This window comes from Aythya fuligula, chromosome 1 (genome assembly GCF_009819795.1).
Source record: "Aythya fuligula isolate bAytFul2 chromosome 1, bAytFul2.pri, whole genome shotgun sequence".
Taxonomy (NCBI): Eukaryota; Metazoa; Chordata; class Aves; order Anseriformes; family Anatidae; genus Aythya; species Aythya fuligula.
Genome location: NC_045559.1, coordinates 200820218 through 200839420, shown reverse-complemented (window position 1 = coordinate 200839420; position 19203 = coordinate 200820218). Strand labels below are relative to the sequence as shown.

General features: G+C 39.1%; 1 protein-coding gene across 1 annotated transcript; it reads right to left on the bottom strand.

Annotated features, from left to right (window-relative positions):
• Positions 1–860: 860 nt before the first annotated feature.
• CCDC83 (coiled-coil domain containing 83) lies at positions 861–17952 on the bottom strand. Its single transcript, XM_032184472.1, has 10 exons — positions 17836–17952; positions 13974–14058; positions 11912–12080; positions 11055–11222; positions 8154–8245; positions 7222–7290; positions 5181–5302; positions 4055–4140; positions 2417–2598; positions 861–1054 (listed from the first exon to the last, which is right to left on the bottom strand). Exons 1-10 carry the CDS (start codon positions 17916–17918, stop codon positions 869–871), a joined length of 1242 nt encoding a protein of 413 aa, XP_032040363.1. The 5' UTR covers positions 17919–17952; the 3' UTR covers positions 861–868.
• Positions 17953–19203: the final 1251 nt, after the last annotated feature.

The following is a 19203-nucleotide window of genomic DNA, read 5'->3' as shown; positions in this document are numbered from 1 at the left end:
TTTATTCTAAAAAAGCTTTTTTCCAAGTACCTGATTAACCCCTCAAGAGTTTAAATTGAACTATTTAATGCCGGCACAAGTTTCCAAAGAGGTTTTTGACCTGTGCATTTCCTATTTGTGCCTTTGGGGAAGTAACTGCATTGTCTGCTCCAGACAGGGCGTCCACGATGTGTAATGAGAATGGGAAAAAAATCCCTGACTCAGTGTGCTGAGATACATGTCCGGAGAGACCAGCCACAGAACAAAAATAAAGGCTTACCCCACATACTTGGCCAATTCTGTAACAAATTGAAAGACTTCAATGATTTTTATGCTTTGAAATTATGCCTTTGAAATTTGAAAATTAACTTGTAGTAATTGCAATATGTTTCAGTGGAGTTTTTCACGCAGACAGATAAAATGCATTCAAACATTGAATTTCCAGCAATATTTGAATTGCGCTTGGGTAAACTGGGTTCTGATTTAGCAAAGAATTAAGTGTTTTGTAGCAGTTCTGTATTTTATGGCAGCCTGCGTTCAGTGTCAGCTTGAGCTGGAATTCCACATTTGACACACAGCAAGTAGGGATCACAAAAGCTCAGCTCATAATACCTCAGCTATAACTTCTCATAAGAACTTCTTAGCCACACGTGCAGCTGTTTGGACTGAGAAGCTCAAGATATGCCCCAGCGATACCTCCAAGTTGAAGGAAAACAGCCATTCAGTTCGCAATCTGGGCATGTCCCTAATTAAACTTCTATGTGGGGATGATTCAGACACTCAAAAATAGTAACCACAAAGTCCACGCACTCTTTGAACGACAGAGCAAATATTTAATGAACTGAGAGTGTTACGTGTCTGTTAACAGCACGGCTTCTCTTTTTTTTTTTTAACCAACCTGTTCCTTAGTCAAGGCTTTGATCATCTCAGCTGTGATGTGCCTGTTGGATTTAGCCATAGAGCCACCTTCCGTGGGGCTCCTGCCTGGCATTTCTTCTGGCTCCTTGTGAATAGGCATGGCTCTTCCAATCACACACATTAGCTTTGACTCCAGAGGACCCAGTTTTAAGTATTCCTTAAGAAGAAAAAATACCGTTCTTCTGCAGTTGCAGAGAAAAGAGGCAGCTCTTCAACAACAAACCAAACAAACTGCATCTTTCCTCTTAAAAGCAACTCCACAAGTGTTGTCCTGGGGTTGCCATGTTCAGTAATTTCAGTGTTAGTGGGTTAATCTACAAGTCAGCTGATCCTAGGAGGATGCAGCCCTGCTGCTTTCTTTTCCTGCATGTTTTCACCAATAATGTTTTCTCTGCAGCCCAAATTCTGCTCCCAAGTTTAGTTCCGTGAGAAGGATTAAATTAATCCAACAGTTCAGTACTGCCAAAAGAGAGAGGTCCAAATCCAACTTGGTGCTTGCACCATGTTTGTGCTGGCTCTGGACTTCCCTAGGCCTCTGACTCAGTTCAGGTGAGTCAAACTAATTCAAGGGGAAGAAACAAAACAAACAAAGGCAGGCTTTGCTGCTGGGATGGTGAGTGAACCAGCTAGAGAAGAGGCCGATGCGCACTACAGTTCCCTAGAGGCAGCAGCAGGATCGTACAGTGAAGGCTAGGGAGAAGGAACCCTACAGCACAAGGTCTTGAATCAAGTTTAATAAATGCTTTCCTGCTAGTTGCAACACCACTGTTTGTAGTTATACCTTAATTTTTGTGAAATACAGGAATGCCAGCAGCACCTGTGTCCCTCAGTAGGGTGGGCTCTGCAGTGCTAACAGCAGGAGAGAAGAAGCAAAGCTAGTGTTCCTCTCCTGAGGCAACAGCTGCAAGGAAGCAAGCACCTGGACAGATTTTGTTTGTCTGTTTGTGAAATGTTCAGCTTTTCCATGCAATGACTCTTCAGGACAGAGCCATTCCCTAAGGCATTCTCTGATCAAAGCAACAGGATGACTTCTCTGAACGCAAGTTGCAAGTTATTAAATTAATGCCAAATTTCTAGAAATAGTTGTTTGTTTAAAAAAAAGCAAAAAGTATCATTATTGTGTTTGAATACAATATTCAAGGGAAAGGAAACATTATGGAGATTTATGTCTACACAGCAAGCCTTGCAGTCTGTACCACTTCCACATCACTTCTTGAATTTGCAGTAGAAATCCATGACGTGACGTGGAATAACAATAAATTTTCCAAAAGTAATTGGCTTATTTACAAACGTGTTCAAGTTCTCATAACTCAAGTGTGCAATATTGGATGGAAGCAGAAAGCAGCTTTTTGCAATCGAGGATCTCCTGGAGCAGGTACCATCACCTCTTTTGAGGACTAAACCCTGTCCAGTTTTTTTTTTCTGTAACAACACCAGGAATAAGACCACTCCTGGCAGTTCACGCTCCATACTGAAATCCATTTGTGTCAGTGAAAGACCCGATTACTTGAACTCATACCTGGAAATCTTGTTCAACTTCATACAAGCTGTTAAGAAGTGGAGTCAATGATTTTTCCTGCAGCTCCTCATCGCTGTCTTGAGGCTTCCCATCCTCTGTTTCAGACTGAATCTTTGGAGAGGATTTTCTCTTTTGACAGGGCACTGCAGCACTTTTGAGGCTTTCCTTTCCATCTGTCTTTGCTTTTAAAAGAGAATAATAATGTGCATGTAACTGTTAAAACTTTATGAAGATCAGAATTAGTACTCAGTATGAGCAGTGCCTGCAATCTTTACTGTGGCTTGGCCAGTGCCATGTCATAAACAGCTTGGCAGGATTTTTAATTGGCAATCCAAGCCAAATGTTGTTTTTTCTCACTGAGTTTTCTATGTTTATTGCTCCTCACAACTTCTGATCAAGATCAGGGACTGAAATTGACTGGAATTAAGAAGTGATGGGCCTATGGGACAGGGGAAAAAATAGCTTTTATTAGTTCAGCTTATATCCTGCATAGCCATGAATAGCTAAAGACTAGGAAAACAGCAAAAACATTTATTTCTTTATCAGTGTATGTATCTCTATGCACATATATGCAAGTTTCTGAGCCACAGCTCGTCTACCTGTAACTCCCCTGCACAGCTTGCATTTGTATTTGACCAATTCTCGTGATGGTAGACAGTTCAGGACATGGGCTGTCACGTTTTATGTTGGTCTGGGACAGTGACTTGATCCCAGCTTACTGGAACAAGAGCTACTTGACTAGGTGAAGGTACAGCACAGGTAACAGCTGAACTGTTCAAACACGAATATAATTCCAAGCTCTTAGTCAACGTTTGTTGGTGCCTGGTGGTTCCCAAAGGCCCATACATGGCTGGAACTGATCAGAACTTCTCAGATTCACAGCTTCAACAGACTTTTTCACATACTCACAACCTTTTTCACATATTCACAACTTCAATTTCTGCAACTTACCTTTTCAATTTAATTTAGTCTTTCTTTTTTTCTCTCTTTCTTCTGCTCACAAAAAGATGCAAATGAAAATGTGATACTAAGGTATCCACATAAACCACTCTGAGTGGTAAACACACCGATGTGGCCCTTCTTTCCTACCAGGATATATTTTTCCTGGGCATGCCTATCAGGGTATATTCGGCCTGGAGTTCAGTACCGCTGACCAAGATTTTCAGTTCAGGCTGAGCTCCACACAGCTTCATCTGCTGTCGCTAGGGATTCATTTAAAATTAATTGTGGTGTGCCTCAATGTGCTGAATGACTGCGAGGTGTGTGCACATGTGAAGTAAAAGCCAGTGTGTCCTCTCTGGGACAAGATATGATAACGAAGTCATGATGACATGGATCAGGTAAGAACTGATTAAGATATGAAGCATCTTTGTAAAAGGTTGCTGATCCTACTGACCACACTCCTGGCTAGATGTATAAAGATAACTGCATTTAACAACCTCAACACTGATTTCAATTTTCAAACTATTACAGATGGTGGTGTCTCCTCCTAACCCAAACTCCAGTTTGTCATTATTGTAGTGGGAAATTAAGTGCTCACCATGTAAAACAGGCAGTTTGGAGAAACCTTCAACAATAAAAAGTTTTTCAACGTTCAGTGACTGATCAGTTCTTACAAGCTGCTGCCATGTGCATTACCTGAGTACTCTCTGGGCTCTACTGCTTTAATTTCATCCTGGGAGAATTCACCTTGCAAGCCAGCCGCCTGAGTAAGACACAAATGCCTATAAAATTAAGAAAACAACAACACCAAAAGTGAAACTCACATTAGAGGGCTGACTTTTCTCTCTAAATCACCCTGTGCAATCTTTTGGGGTGGGGAGAGAGTGCCTTTTCTGAAAGCCATTTGCTGCTTAACCACAAAGGCAGGATGGTGCAATGGTTCAAAAATGCAACGGAGGCAGCCAGGTAGCTTAGTGGCTCTATGCTGCTCTTTTTTGTTCTCAGAGCTTTAGTTCAGCTATGTCCATGAGACTAAAAGAAAACAAATGTTATAGTCTCCAGTCAGGCCAAGATTCAAACCGCAGCTGGCAGCTCTTTCTTAAAAGCAGTCCAAAGTTTGGAGAGGAGAGAAAAATGTTCACTTCTGACTTAAGACACTGAACTTTTTTGTGCAATAGGGCTGAAATCACTGAGCTGGCACTAGGGAAAGAAGAGGAGGCATTCCCATTGTTACTCTGTGCTTTTGATATCATTGGTGATGACATTTAGCAGCTAAATTAATCATTCTCTGGGAAACAAGTTCAATTATTTCAATACAAAAGGAACTAATACTATAGACACCTCTACAAAGAGACACATCCCAAGGCCTCTTCCTTACTTCAGCTCAGTACTACATGCCATCTGTTTCACTGGAGGTTGCAAAACTCCATATATTTGCATATTAATCCTCACATCCTTTAAAAATTTGCTAACAATAAAGGAAAAATCTATTACTCAGCACTTGGTCTGAGACAATTATGACAGAAAGAAATTATTTCCAGGCCCCAGTTGTGTCTCCATCAGAAGAAAGAGAGTGTGGACAGGTTTTTGTAGGTTATTAAAAAAAACTAGCTTCTTCCCTGAATTTTGGTATTTAGGAGGTTACAAAGTCACTGTCATCCTTCAAAGATACAAGTCCCCCATGTAGCCAAATTCTGCCTCCCCACAACTAGAAAATTACCTTGGTTTTGTTGTTGGAGAGCCCCAATAGCTTTAGAGGCAGGAGTCGGCATTGTTTTTAAAAGTCATAATAATTTCTGAGTCTGTAAAGGCATCATTTTACCTGGGTACTTTCAGATTCCGAAGTTTGCCATCAATCAGTTTTGTCACTAAATTTATATTTTCTTCTTCTAGAAGCTGAATAGAGGTTTTCAAATCTCTCACTTTCTTTCGGTACACTTTAACCTTTTGGCAATAAAAAAAAAAAAAGTAATTTTAGTGGGACTATACACATATTGGAAAGCTTTCCTAATAAAATAGTCAATAATGTATTCCTAGGAAAAAAGCCCTGACAGCAGACTCTTCTCGTGTGGCCAAACAGTTCTGGGAGAGAGAAACTCTGGATCTCGCTTTTTTTTCAGTTTCACACCAGACCTTTGAGAGAGAAAAACCTTTTCAGAGACAAATTCAGGCTCTTGCTGAGCAAGTGTTCCTTTTCTAATTCCATAAAACCTTCTTACCCAGAATTAGTGATGCTTTCAGTCCAGGTTAGCCACAACATTGTCTAAACCCTAGGTTTTACTTTCTTTTGGACTGGTAGTCACCCCGTATTGCAATAAAGTTATATTAACAACAGGATACCAACTACTCAGTTCCCACAGTTTCTTTTCATTTTCCTGAAGGACAAGCAAGTTCTTATCTCCTCCACTGGGAAGTGGAAAGCACTATGGGATGGAAACCTCCCCCAAAATCATAGCTTTAAACACATGTATGAAAACAGTACTCAGTGACCTGAATGCTTCTGTTGTCACCTAGGCCAAATTCACCCAGCTATAATCATCCAAATATGCAGTGAAAACCTACTTCCTGTTTTTCCCAGGGGTTAAAAAAGGTGAAAATGGCAAGTCATTAACCAGTAAGGGAATGTGTCTTGGCATAATGAGGTGATGCAGCTTTGTATCCTGTTGGTGTGACACAGTAACCTTGGAAAATTGTGACTGTATTCTTCAAATTCATTCAAATGTTGAGGTAATTATTTTAGGTCTGTGTTGGTAACTCATTTTTCAGTTCAGTGTCGAAACTGGAAAAAAAAAAAAATTGGACTGGGACAAAACTGAAATCTTTATCTCCCTAAAACAATATACTGGAAGAGTCTGTCAGCTCCATATAAACATCAGCCTGGAGGAAAACATTCCATCTGTGTAAGAAAAGCCAAGGAAATGAATGGATGAATTCAGAGGATTGGAGAAGTCAGTGATAATAGTTTTGTTTTCCACAATAATTCAGAGCACTAACTCATACCATAGGAAACTAATAACAAAAGAAGCTAATTCATAACACTGCAAACTTCTAGCTGAGAGGAAAAAAACCCACAGCCCTCAAGTCTGAGAAGAAGGCCTGTCAGCACGAAAGACTACTCCAGATTGGATCTCCTCTGTTGACACTGCCTAATAATGTGTAAAATTTGTGAGACAGAAGAAGGGAAGGGAGTCCTCCAGCTTTACATAAGCATTCCATGAAAGGATGTTTAAATTCAAGCTCCTGCATGTTCATATGCAGATTAAAACACTCCTTCCCTTCTGCTGACCACTACCTTATTGCCTCAAAAGCTGTGGTGCCGCAAACTAGTAGGTAAAAGGGAGAAACTGCCAGGTTTGTTGATCTGGCACTGAAAAACTGTAAATTCATTCATTAACTTCCCCCAAAATCCTGCTCAGTTCTAAACTGTGAGGTTGCAGTGATGGGGAAGGGCATTTCCTTCCTCCAGTCTCTTGTTTAGATTTAGAAATAACACAATATCAAACTTTAACCATGGAAAAATCAATTTCATTAATTTGTCTCACAAAAAGGGTTTTCCTGGACACAAAAAGTTACATATATCCAATATTTAACTCTAAATTGCCAGTAAAGAACACTCTAAGAGCTATCAAGGAACCAATTACAACTTTCTTCAATTTTGATTTTCCTCTCTTCGATGTCCTAATCTCCAGGGTTTCTTTATTATCTCCCATTTAAAGCTGCCTGAAGCCCTCTTTCTCCAAAACTCTTTTCATCTCTCCCATTAAAGTCTTCAGAGTCTGGTCACTGGAGACAGCTATGATTTTAGGCCACTGCATTTCAAACCTGAACTGCCATGATAAACTGAGAGCAAGTGATCCTCTTACCTCTTCTTTCAGCCACTCATTCTCTTCAATTTCTCTGATGCTGCTTTTGTCTAAGTATCTTACAGCACTCTGGGAAAACACAATTTAAGACCATCTCTGAAAGCAGGACTTTGACAGTGCTGTATACTAAAAAGAACCTTCTGCTCTTTAGCAGGAAATAATTAAGAAACATCCACAAGACAGCCTGTAACATCCCCTGAGGGATTACGAGCAGATTTAGCCCACAGCGCCAGCTGTTTCTTCTCCATCACCCAGCCCAGTGTGCTTTATATATGACAAGCAATTTACCAGTATTTTATAGTTTCCTATATTTGAGTTAGCAAATTTTCTTTTTTGTCTATCATTTTCTGCTGAGTTCCCACTACTGTTCAAATCTTCCTGTTTGCAAGGTATCAAATCTTTTGCTATTAAAAAAAGACAAGACCAATCACAACCGAGGCAGCACTGATCTATGACAAGTGACAGAAACACGGAGAGCTCTGTGCTAATGAACCATCACTGCTATTTAATTATTGATGTCAGTGAGAGGAAAGGAACAACTGGGAGGGAAGATACCAATGCAGATCACTGTAATCATGAAGTCCTTTAGATTAGGTTCTCACATGACATGTTTTTTTGATCTCTATGTAAACATAAAAATTAAAATGACAGCAAAGGTGACATGTTTTTGAACAAGTACTACCTGTGCCCCTGTTTCCCACAACCCCTCTTGTAAAATGCCCCATATCTACTCACTGATGGTCTGATACTAAAAAAAAAAGGTTATGTCATTAGTAATAAACTAAGCCATATTCAGTAAGAGTACTACCAGATTATATTGCTCTCACTTTGTTAGAAAAGTTCCACGTCTTAATTCCAGTTAAGATTAATGCAGAGTACATAAATCATAGCTATGATGCAGTTGGTATTTTGAAAAAAGACAGAAGGGATACCTCTGGCGCCAGTTCCTTACTTTTCTTCACGTACAGCTCAACTAGTCTGTCATTTTCTTTTTTCACTGCTTTCAAAGCCTTTCTATAATATTCTTCAAAGAAAAAAAAAAAAACAAAACAAAAAAAAACCAGACATCATTATGTAACATCAATGTCTTCTGACACCAAATAGATACATGCCACGTTGTTCCTAAGGAGGAACTTGTCAGCCACCACCCCATGCACTGAATCCTGTCCTGTGGAGCATCTAACTTGTCCATAGAAAATGTCCTTCTAAACCCAAAGGACAGTAGAGTTAACTAAAAAACTAGAAATCTGAAGTATCTTGCAATTTTTTGCTGGCAACTACAACAGCTACTAAGCTGAGTAGTTCTCCACTAAGATATTTGTATCTTACCACTACATTTTGACTCTCTTAATAGCACTGCTCCCGGAGTTATGCAAGAGGTGTGCTTAGAAAGCTTAGGCTTTAGATATAGAAGCATATTAGATCATTTTATGGCAGCATTTTTTCAGTTATCATTATACTGGACCTAATAAATTTTCTGACTTATCTAAGCTTTCCAGGAGGGTTCCAATTTGACAACAGGACAAAACAGAGAATGTGGCAATTGCCTCAGTTATTTGCTTTCATTGTTACTTGTGGTCCTTATTTAGAAAGTATGTCTTGTATCTAACTGAATGGCTTTGACTTCAAGTTCTGTTCTTTTGCTGTTTAATTATTTCATCCTTCCCTTCAGTTGTTTTTGTGCTGTACTAAATAGCCCAGCGCTGCTTGGTATGTTCTCCTTGTGAAAGAATTAATGAGATTGTAGCAAATTTCTTTGAAGGAAGGCAATTCACACTTGTTCCAGAAGCTTGAAATTCTGCCTAGCTCTGCACTTGTGTTGCAGTCTGCTGCTGACCGGGCTGTAAATGAGTGTCTGGTCATGGACCCGCTGTGGAATCAAAGGCAGTCAAATAAGAAAGGTGCATTAGTTGTGCATTAGTTCCTAATTTAGCACGGTGGAACCTGGCCTACCTTAATCAATCCGCCATCTGGACTTGGCAGAATGAAGTGGGAAGTGCTTACATACTGTAATTAAATCACCTCTTCATTCTTTCAGACAGCAAAACAATCTGAGATGTATTGGGAGACTAAGCAAAGGAGGAACTGTTCAGACATGCTCATTTTTTTTCTAGGGAGGCTATTTACCCTCAGTCTCACTGCGGCATTGTTTTCCGCAGACCTCATGTAAATGTTAGGCTTTCTTTTGCTGCCTCTACCCTCCAGTGATTTTGTTTAAAATGTCCACACCACAAAAGCTATGCCAGTGTCAGGTACATAAAAAAAACAGGAACCTCCCTACCTATGCTTACTCTCTAAGCCTGTTACAAGGGTGAGAGCTGAACAAGCCCAATTTGCTGCAGTATTACACTGAGAATTTGTTGGATGTAAACTCTGTATAGACAGTACTCCCCAGCCACAAGTTTGATTTCAGGAAGCTGGGTAAAAAGTATGCTAACATCCCGTGCTGGCAGCATCATTTTGCAGGATGTTAATTAGGCAACTGCTGTAGGTACCTCTGTGACAGCCTCTCTACAAACACACTTCTGTTTAGTCACACATTTTTGGCTCTGTAGCCCCTGCTATGCAGGAGGTCAGACTGAATGTTGCTATTGGATCGTTCTGGCATTCTATATAAGAGCCTATTCTCTTTTTCTTTCCATATACCAGCAGCTGTATAGCAAAAGTTTTCAACTGATTGAGAACAGGGAAAGCACACAATGCAAAACACCGACCTCTCTTTGAACACAGATCTTGATCTCTGATGGGCTGGCTATCTGGCAACGCAGAAAGTGTAATGCAGATCTTAATCATGATAAAATATGTTTCACAAGACAAAAAAAGATAGCTGGCTGGCTCGTATCCGCAGTAGCTGGTGCCTGGTAATGGTTGGCACGGAATATAGGGAGACTGTCAGAGCAGTGTCACTGCCTGTTACTACCAGCTGCTTGGCTGGAGTCATGCATACTGAGAGGGTCGTAAAGGGAGAAAACCGGGACATCCTTCTCCTGTTAGCGGCACGGGTTACATACCAGCAAAACATTTACATGATTTTAAAATAGTGCAGTAGTAAAGAGATCTAATGGGTTCGTAAAGCACTCGGCACCAGAATACATGAGCTCTTAAATTAATTCCCCTGTTGTGTCAGTGTTGAAACAGTTCCCAGGGTCTGTGTATGTCTGCGCTGGCAGTTTTGCAGGGCCTCACGCATGAGACTATGCAACCAGGAGGCCAAGTTCAAACCACTGGCTGTACAGCTCCCTCTAGTCCTGAATTTAAACCAGTGTGCTCGATTCAAAGGATGGTGTTCCAAGAATGAGCTCATACCACGAGCCTGTCAAAGAAGTTTTCAACATGCAAAGTGCTTCAAGCGTGACGAGAAGCAACGAGAGCAGAGTCAACATTTTCAAATAGGAGTGCTAAGGGAGCCATGTGTGTAGGAGATCTAAACACGCATAAACCTATTAAAAAAAACCAAACTGCTGGCCATCACAGCAACATTTTTAAAAAACGGGTTGCCTGTGTTTTACAAGAAAATAGTCAGAAGAGAAGGTTATCAGTTTCTTTAAATGCTCATCATTTCTTTATTAATTTATTAATAAACTTTTTTATGATTAATACACTTTTTATGATTTAAAAACTTTTTTATGATTTATTAATCATAACTTTATTAATTTTGTTAACAAAGTGACATTCATGGAGATAGAGTTCTGTCTTACAGGAGGATTACGCAGCCCTGCTTAGGCACACAGTTTTGAAAAGCTGTCAGAAATGACTATAACTTGGACTCAAACTAAGTTTATAATTTAATTAATTAATGCAAGTAATGTGCATTACACTAGCTGTAAACTGACCTGTAGCCCTGTGAAGGTCATCTTTGACTTCCTTGATGTCGTTTTCCAGATTCTTAATCTTGTTGGCATGTGTTTTACTTCCCACATTTTTGTACTCCAACCAGTAATCCCTCTCACTCTGCTTTGCTGAAAGTTGTTGGTCAGTTTCTTCCATTCGGGAGCGCAGGTCTAATGAAATGAGGGCATCAGAAGACAAGTTTGTTACCAATTTCTTAAGCTGATAGTTCATAATTCTTATGAGTTCCTCAATTTCTTTAAAAAAGGCACTTTCTGTGGGATTAGGGAAAGAGAGGGGACTCTTCTGCATTACAGCACACTACAACATGATGACACAGTGTCAAGGGCCACCATCGTTGCTGAAAACAGCCAGATCTTATTCTGCCAAGGAGACAACAGTGCTCACTGGCATGTTGCAAGTAAAGACATGTGATTTCACTCTGATTGAGAATCACAGGGATGGCAGCCACAGCTTTCTACAACCAAACCCAGTCATTTTTGCTGCCATCATTTCTATTTTTTTTTTTTATCTTCCAGTGGAGCCAGTGTATAAAGCTTCCATGAATTTCAATAGAATGGAAAATATGAAGCTTCTGTACTTGCACAGTAATACATGTCACGTGGAAAGAATAAAACAGTCTAATATACCAGGTCTATTTCTATAAAAGACCCACTTCTTTTGAATTTTAATTTGACTTAAATAACAGATTTACTTATAGGTTCTCCACAATTAAATTCAGGGAGGAAAAGCTGTATGCTTTTTATGTAACAAAGACACTGAATCTCTATTTAAATTGCAAAGAAGTATTTAATTCCAAGCGTGTAAATTACAAACCATGCTTCTGCAACTCACAAGGTACCTTTCAGAAGCTGTTCTTTCTCCTTAGTGTACTGCCATGTGGCTTGCAGTGACTCTTCCACGTCATCCCTAGTTACAACCTCCTTTTCATCTTGCTCTTTCTCCTTTTCTTCTATTTTTCTGAGTATACGCCTGATGTGTGCCTGCTGTTCTTCCTTCAGACGGTTGTTCTATGAGAGTTGGAAGGGCTTATATTGAGATATTTTCAAATTGGTTCTCAAAGTTACAAATTTAAGCAACGAAGAAAAGTTGGATCTGTACCCGTGCCAGGACACACTGCAAAACCACTCAGCTATTCTTCATGTTTTGAAAAGGACGGAGGGGAGAGGAGATTTGCAAGTCTCAGAAGTTTCTCAATAACTTCAAGTCCATTACCACAAGGAAATGAGAAACAAATGACTGCCCTACTCGGTGCAGCACATGAATAGTCCTCCATTGCCTGGAAAGAAAGCTCCTGGTGGGGAAATAACATTGTTCCCATTCACAAGTCATTTAGTTCTTCACTTCAACATTCTTCATGACAATTTACCACCTTCATGTGGAAATGTCATCAATCAAGTCACTTGCCTATAACCACAGCAGATAGAGTTGCCAAAGCTGGAATTAGTTATACCTACCAATTCCACAACTGTGATTGTGTCCCCTTGCCATCAGCCTTGTAAGTGACACTCAAATTAAATTACTGACTGTGTATGTTTGCTCCCAAAGGACACCAAGGAGGAGCAAACAACCACACCAACCAAACTGCAACAATAATAATGCAGTAGAGAGTCTCAAACATTCCTCACTTTCAAAAGGATTAACTGTAAACTGCTTGGAAACATTAAGCAGGAAACAAAGAAGGGAGCCCAAAGAGCTGCAGCCCAAAGAGAAGGGACCCCAAATAGCACTACGAGAATGCCCTGAAGTACTTTGTGCAGTCTAAAGTATGAAGAAGTCCTTGAGGGACCATGAACTAGGCTTCAAGTCTGAAATGAACACCAAACAGATGGGTATTTTTTAAAGCAAAGGAACAACCAGGCATGGGAAGGACATAGAGAGGTTGGTTGTTTAATGTTTAACTGCTCTGGGAAGTGCAAGAGGCAGCATTGTTTGATCACCTGATCCAGTTTAAGAATTTGTGAGAGATTTTAATTCCTTTCATTAGATGATTGTACATATATCCACTTTCAAAGCCCACTAGTCTCATTTCTCAGGTGCCATACTTAGACTGTTATGTATACGTATCACTCAGGTGTGATTATAACCTCGATCACAACAAGGTTACTTAACTTCGTTTTAAAAAAAAATCCTAGTAACACAACTATTAACCAACAAGAAAGGGTCTCTTCATCAAGCAGTGCCAAAAATTAAAGCTAGACAACGGTGTGATGCTTTTTTTTTTGTTGTTGTTGTTCATTTTTGATTATAATTAAATTTGAAAGAATAATTAAACTCTCACAATTTGTGACAATTTGAAACTGTGCAATTTCCTTACCTCGGAAATGAACCAGAGAAGGTCAGCAAACCTCTATACGTAGGCAGATCTGCTAATACTACCAACAAAAATCAGATAATGCTGTTTCTTCTTCTTTATGCTGAAGCTGTATTCTTTACCTCCTTGAGGAATATTTGCAGGATTGTTTGAGAAAGCAAATCTGAACATACTACAGTAAAGTTACCTAGTGAAAGGTGGGCAGAGTAATAGTAAATACTTAGGTGGTTACTGAGTACTTCATATAGATTGGAAATCACCTTCACTGAACTCACTTTAACTAAACTCCTGTGCCCAAATCTGCATTTCTATTCCTGCAGCTCATTTTTTTTTTTTGTATGGTTGTATTTAGAACACCTACGTTTTATAACACCTTTTAACTTCTCACCTTATGAAGTGATTCACTAACTCTAGTTTAACTGACTCCAAGAGACTCACTGCTATGACTAGTTATAGTAAATGTAGTACTTGGATTAAAAAAAAAAAAAAAAAAAAAAAAAAAAAAAATTGAATCTGTGAGTTAAAATACCATGTATAAAATGTGGTGGGAGGAAGAAATATGGTGGGAGAAGGATGTACAGTCACTTACTCTTTCATGATATTCTTTGTTCTTCTCTTCTACTTGTTTCAGATTACACAAAACCTGATCAATTGCTGCTTCTTTGGTTTCAATTCTGTGGGGAAAGAATAAAGAAAGAGTAATCCTTTCAAAAGCAAGAAAAAGGAATCTTTAAGCTAGATGAGACATGAACGTGACTTGGATGTATTTTTTGTATGATAATGATTCATTAATTTGGGGCTACTCACTACACAGAAAGAAATGCCTTCCCACATAGATCTGGACCTTCGTGTCAGTTTGGATCTCATGCTGATAGTGAGAAGCAGTCTCCCTGCTTACTCCATCCCTTTGGCTACCAGTAGTAGCCAGTAGTAGCTACTAGAGAGGAAGAAGCAGGTTCTTTCCTTTCTGGCTGTGGCTCAGATAACCTATTGTCCACATCTCTTTTAAGATAAGATAATTCGTGCTCTATAAATAATTATTACTCATCACTCATATACTCATATAGGAAGCCTAGACAGCTCACTAAGAGATAGGCCAGGTGAATCCCAAACTGGAGCCTTAAATGGCATCCAATTCTTCCAAAATTTTGATTTGCTGAGCTTTCAACTGCTTTTTTCACCAAGAACTTAAGTTTACTGTAAGAACTTGTTAAATAACTCTAAGAAGCGCTAAGGGAATGGGGACTGCAGTAGTTCTGTAAGTAAATCTACGCATTTTTTTTCAAAGAACTAGCACACTGCTTTCACAATTTTCGTAGACCACTTGTGATCCTCTTTGCCCCAGATGCTGAAGAAATGTTTTTTTCTAATGATCTCTCTTCTAGAATGAGAAATGTTGGACTGCAAATGGTGTCTTTTTGCAAAGTTCTCTGTAATCTTCCTACATCTTCCTGAAATTCATTCACCATGCAGCACAATAGACGTGGTACAATTATCACAGTATCTTTTACTGTTTCAACTGTTATTGTTTCTTTTTTGTTTGTTTGTTTAGTTTTGTTTTGTCTCTACCAAAATATATATATTTAAAAGAATGTCACATTTTCCTGGCTAAAATTGGATCACTCTGGGAGTGAGTCACGTAAGTTGGAGGTTACTAGATTTGTCTGCTCTGCTCTCAGTGTGCTCCAAGGTGTGCTTCAGGTTTCCCACTAAGTACAAGGATATTAGTTAGAGGGGCCACATGGAGGGACATGGAGGTGATGGCTATGGCAAACATACATTACTTATCAGACAAAGGTGACAGCTTGAACAAGACCAAGAACAGCCACACACTGTGACCTCCTAAATCACCTGCCACATTAAACAATTTTCGTGTTTTGAATACTGATGCAGATCTTAATTTCTGCTACTTTAAGATTTTCCATGAAGTGGAATTATATATGTCACTTTGTTAATGTCAAAAATACATATGAGAAGAACAAATATATGCTATTTTGTCTACTACACGTTGGAACTTTCCTCTGAAGATTTTTTCCATGGTATTTGTCAGATTCAGGAAGCCACAGAACAGCTAGATTGATGATTCCTTTGGTACTATTTTTCTCAACTCTGCATGCTAGTTGAAATATTTCATCCTCTACCAAAAAAAAAGAAAACAAAACCACAAAACCTCTCCTCCCTGGTATCATAATAGTTTTGTCAGTCATCTATAGGATGTTACTAGGGTAAGTAATTCACAGGTCTGCTGTTCCAATCCAATCCCAAACTAGAGAACAGTACTGAAAATGCAAAATAATAAACTCACTGTTAACAGCAACCATTCTTCAACATGCAAAATAAAATGTGGGAGTGGAAGTTAAACAAATATTATATGCTTGAAAATTCCTAAAGAAGAATGTGAAGGACGTTTGCTTGTATTATTAGGTTGCTTTGCACAATATAGCAGTACAGAGAAGTTATAGATGACAGAGACAAGGAAAATATCAGAGAAAGAGAGGTAAGGAGAGAGCAAAGTAGGAGGGGGAGAGAGGGAAGGAGAAAGACAGAAAGAAAACTATTTTTTTTCCTTTTTTTCTCTGTTATTGTTTCAGAAACTAAACATCATGTGTCAGTACAACACATTGCAGAGGAAGACTCTTCAGATAAATGAGTTGTTTGCTTGGATATCTGACTAAGCACAACAATAACTTTACCAGAAGCCAGTTTTTCTCCTCAGCCTAGTAATACAGTTTGCTTATTTCTAAGCAAAATATTTTTCTTGGCATTTTTTGGAAGATATTGTTTGTGATAGGATTCAGCTAAACTTGGTCTGTTTCACTGTGGAAGTTTGTATTCTCTTCTTCATAAACTGAAACAGAAAACCCCACATCCTGTAAACTCCTATAGGTGTCACCAGAACTGCACATGGTTACTCTTGCACTCGCTCAGCCTGCTTTTCATTCCTACACTGAGGTAGGGCTCCCTGCTCCTTAAAAACTGATTATAATTGTTGTATGCTGAGGTTTTTCCCTGTCAAATTCTTTCTCTGATAAAAATCATAGAGCTTAATTTTAGTCCTTTCAATCATCTTCCCAAGAGATTGGAGATCAAATCAACTGGACTATTACATAACTTACTGGAATATTCCCCTTAGCTCTTTCTGTTCTCTGCTTGATTTTAGAAAAGCTTTAAGGTTCTTCTCCATTATTTTCAAAGTCAAAAAGTTGGTCAAAATCAATTTTTCCTCCCTGTGTAAGCTGACAATGAGATTTTTCCTGTGATCCTCTATAAAACTGTGATTTTAAATACTGAGGTAAGAAGTTGAGGGTAGAGATACTATTACATGAGTAAGGTTCCTGTTTTGGGTCCACAGTTTTATCACTTAGTTTGTGCAATGTATATGGAGTCTGTCCTGGCACCGAGCACCTACATCCTCCGTTAGAAGCTGAGGACAGTGCTTTGCTCAGCTGTGCTTCTGACAACTACTGTTTGGAAAATAATTTCTAGGTTGCTTGGCTGTGTGGGGACTCTGAGAACTAATAAGGTCCATGGTTTGTTTTGTTATAGTTTTATAGTTCTATCATGACTGATCCTGTTTCCTTTGGATCAACATAAGTAAAGAACAGAAAGCAGTGACTGGTTGTTCCTGATAAAAAGCTTGCTCCAAGATAATTTTAATAATGCTCTTCAATTTTGTTAAAAAACTCTTGCTTTAGGTAGAACACAATGAGAACATGACTTGGAAATATGTATTGGTGCAGCAGAGGTGCCTGCGTTTAGTGAAGGAAGACATTGCATAAGATACTGGTCGTAGCAGGGTTTTCTTTTCCTGCTATACAGGTAACTTACTGGCAAGAACTTTTCATACAAGACGTGGGACTGAAAAATGGTGATGGCTTTTCTTCGGACGATTCCCTACAGTGAGGGTCATTTTAGAGATTTTGGAACAGTCTGGAGCAGCTCAGAACCTCTGCATAAAGCCAGGATTTTATTCTGAAGGTCTACTGCACATAGCACTTTCCTTTGTGCTCCACTCTCAGCTGCATCAGAGGAACAAACCAGAGGTCTTGAGGTTGTGGCTAGTGACTACATACCTCTGTGAACACCAGGGAATTCCAGAAAGTACAATCAAATGTGATCTTTCACTCTAAGAGCATGCAGATCAAACATCTGCTACTAACAGACAAAAACATTTTTAGCTTTTATTAAAACTCGTCCTAAGTTTTATCCTAATGACACAAAATTATTTCTGATCCACTTAAAAGATTTCTTACAGGAATAGTATAGCAGTTGAAAAAGTGCAGATTTCTAAAATAGCCTTGAAAACTCAAAATAAGAAAAAAAAGTACAGTGCAAAATTGCCATAGCCAATATGGTGATCAGTTCAGGTTCTGAATTGGATACTTCTCTTTGCTGTCTGCTTTCGTATCATATATTCTATGTAAGTGAAAAGTTAAATATATTAAACCTACTGAAATTCCAGTAAGGCTTTCTGGAAAGTATATTCTTCTGAAAGTTGTTCTTCTGGTTTCTCCTCTTTCTTCTTCTTTTCCATGTTTTTTGCTGTATTTCTGCTGGAAGCCTGACCTAAAAGGATGACAGGGTAAGCAGAAAGGAAGAAACAAAATGAGAAAAAAACAATCCAGAAAATGTCTTATTTCACAAATGTCAAAGGCTGCTGAACAATTCTAACATAAACAAAAAAAGATGCTTTGTTGACAGCAACAATCCTGCCCGTGTCAGAACTCAGGTCCCTGTTCTGGGGACATCCTGAAGTGCTGTCCTGCACAGAGATGTTCGGGAACAGGGGCCTCTGTCACTAGTTACTTACTGCATCCCTCACTGTGGGTTGTTCTACATTCTTGCAAATCAAACAAGCAGTTGTTTCTTTTACAGTCCTTTGTCTCTGTTTCTTTGTCAGGCTTGTTTTATCAAGTTCACTTGTTAATATGCATCTCTTTCCCTCTCCTTCTGTTCTCCTAACACTATGAATATTTGCCATTCACTGCGACTCTGATATCAGTTTTCATTGTCAGAGCTGGAACAAAACCACTCTCTGAAGGGATATCTGTGTCAGCAGTATTCCCTGGGTATGTTGTCACAACTACCAGCCTCAGAATTCAACTGACAATGCATAGTTCTGTAATGGAACTGGTAGCACATATTATATAAAGTAAAAAAGTTGTAAGAAAAGGGCACTTACAAAGATTTCTCACTTTTAGCAGTCACGTCATCAAATATTAAATTCAGTTTAGTTCATATAATGTAGGAAATTCTATACCAAATGACTAGAAACATAATACATAACCTGTTTTCATTTTAAACTGCTTTTCTGCTCAAGTTCTGAACTCTCTGTTATCACTCAGATAGACAAGACTGAAACAATTTTTTACGGGAAGTAAATATGCAGCCAGGTGGATACTCATCCAGCTCATTACAATGAGCACAAGGAAACAGGAAAAAAAATAGTGGAAAGTAACACAGCAAGCCTGCCAAATCGATCGAAAATCAAGGGAATGAAGTTAAACCAACTATTGACACATGCACTCGAATCCATGCACCAGCACATGACTTCTCAATACATTCACCATACCCTGAGGCAAGGCAAGGTCAGCTTGCTGCATACAAAATTGCTTTCTAACCTAGATGAGTAGCTGATGCCTGCTGGTGAAACAAGTGAGCGTGCTGAGAACAGCCGCTCTGCTGCAGTGTATACAGCAGAAAGGCCTGTAATAGAAATGTTCACTGTGGGGCAGCTCTACAAGTGAAAGAAAGGGAAAACATATCTTGGGGTCTAGGTCAGTACGCAGCTCCCCAGACCATGGAATATCTTCTTCATA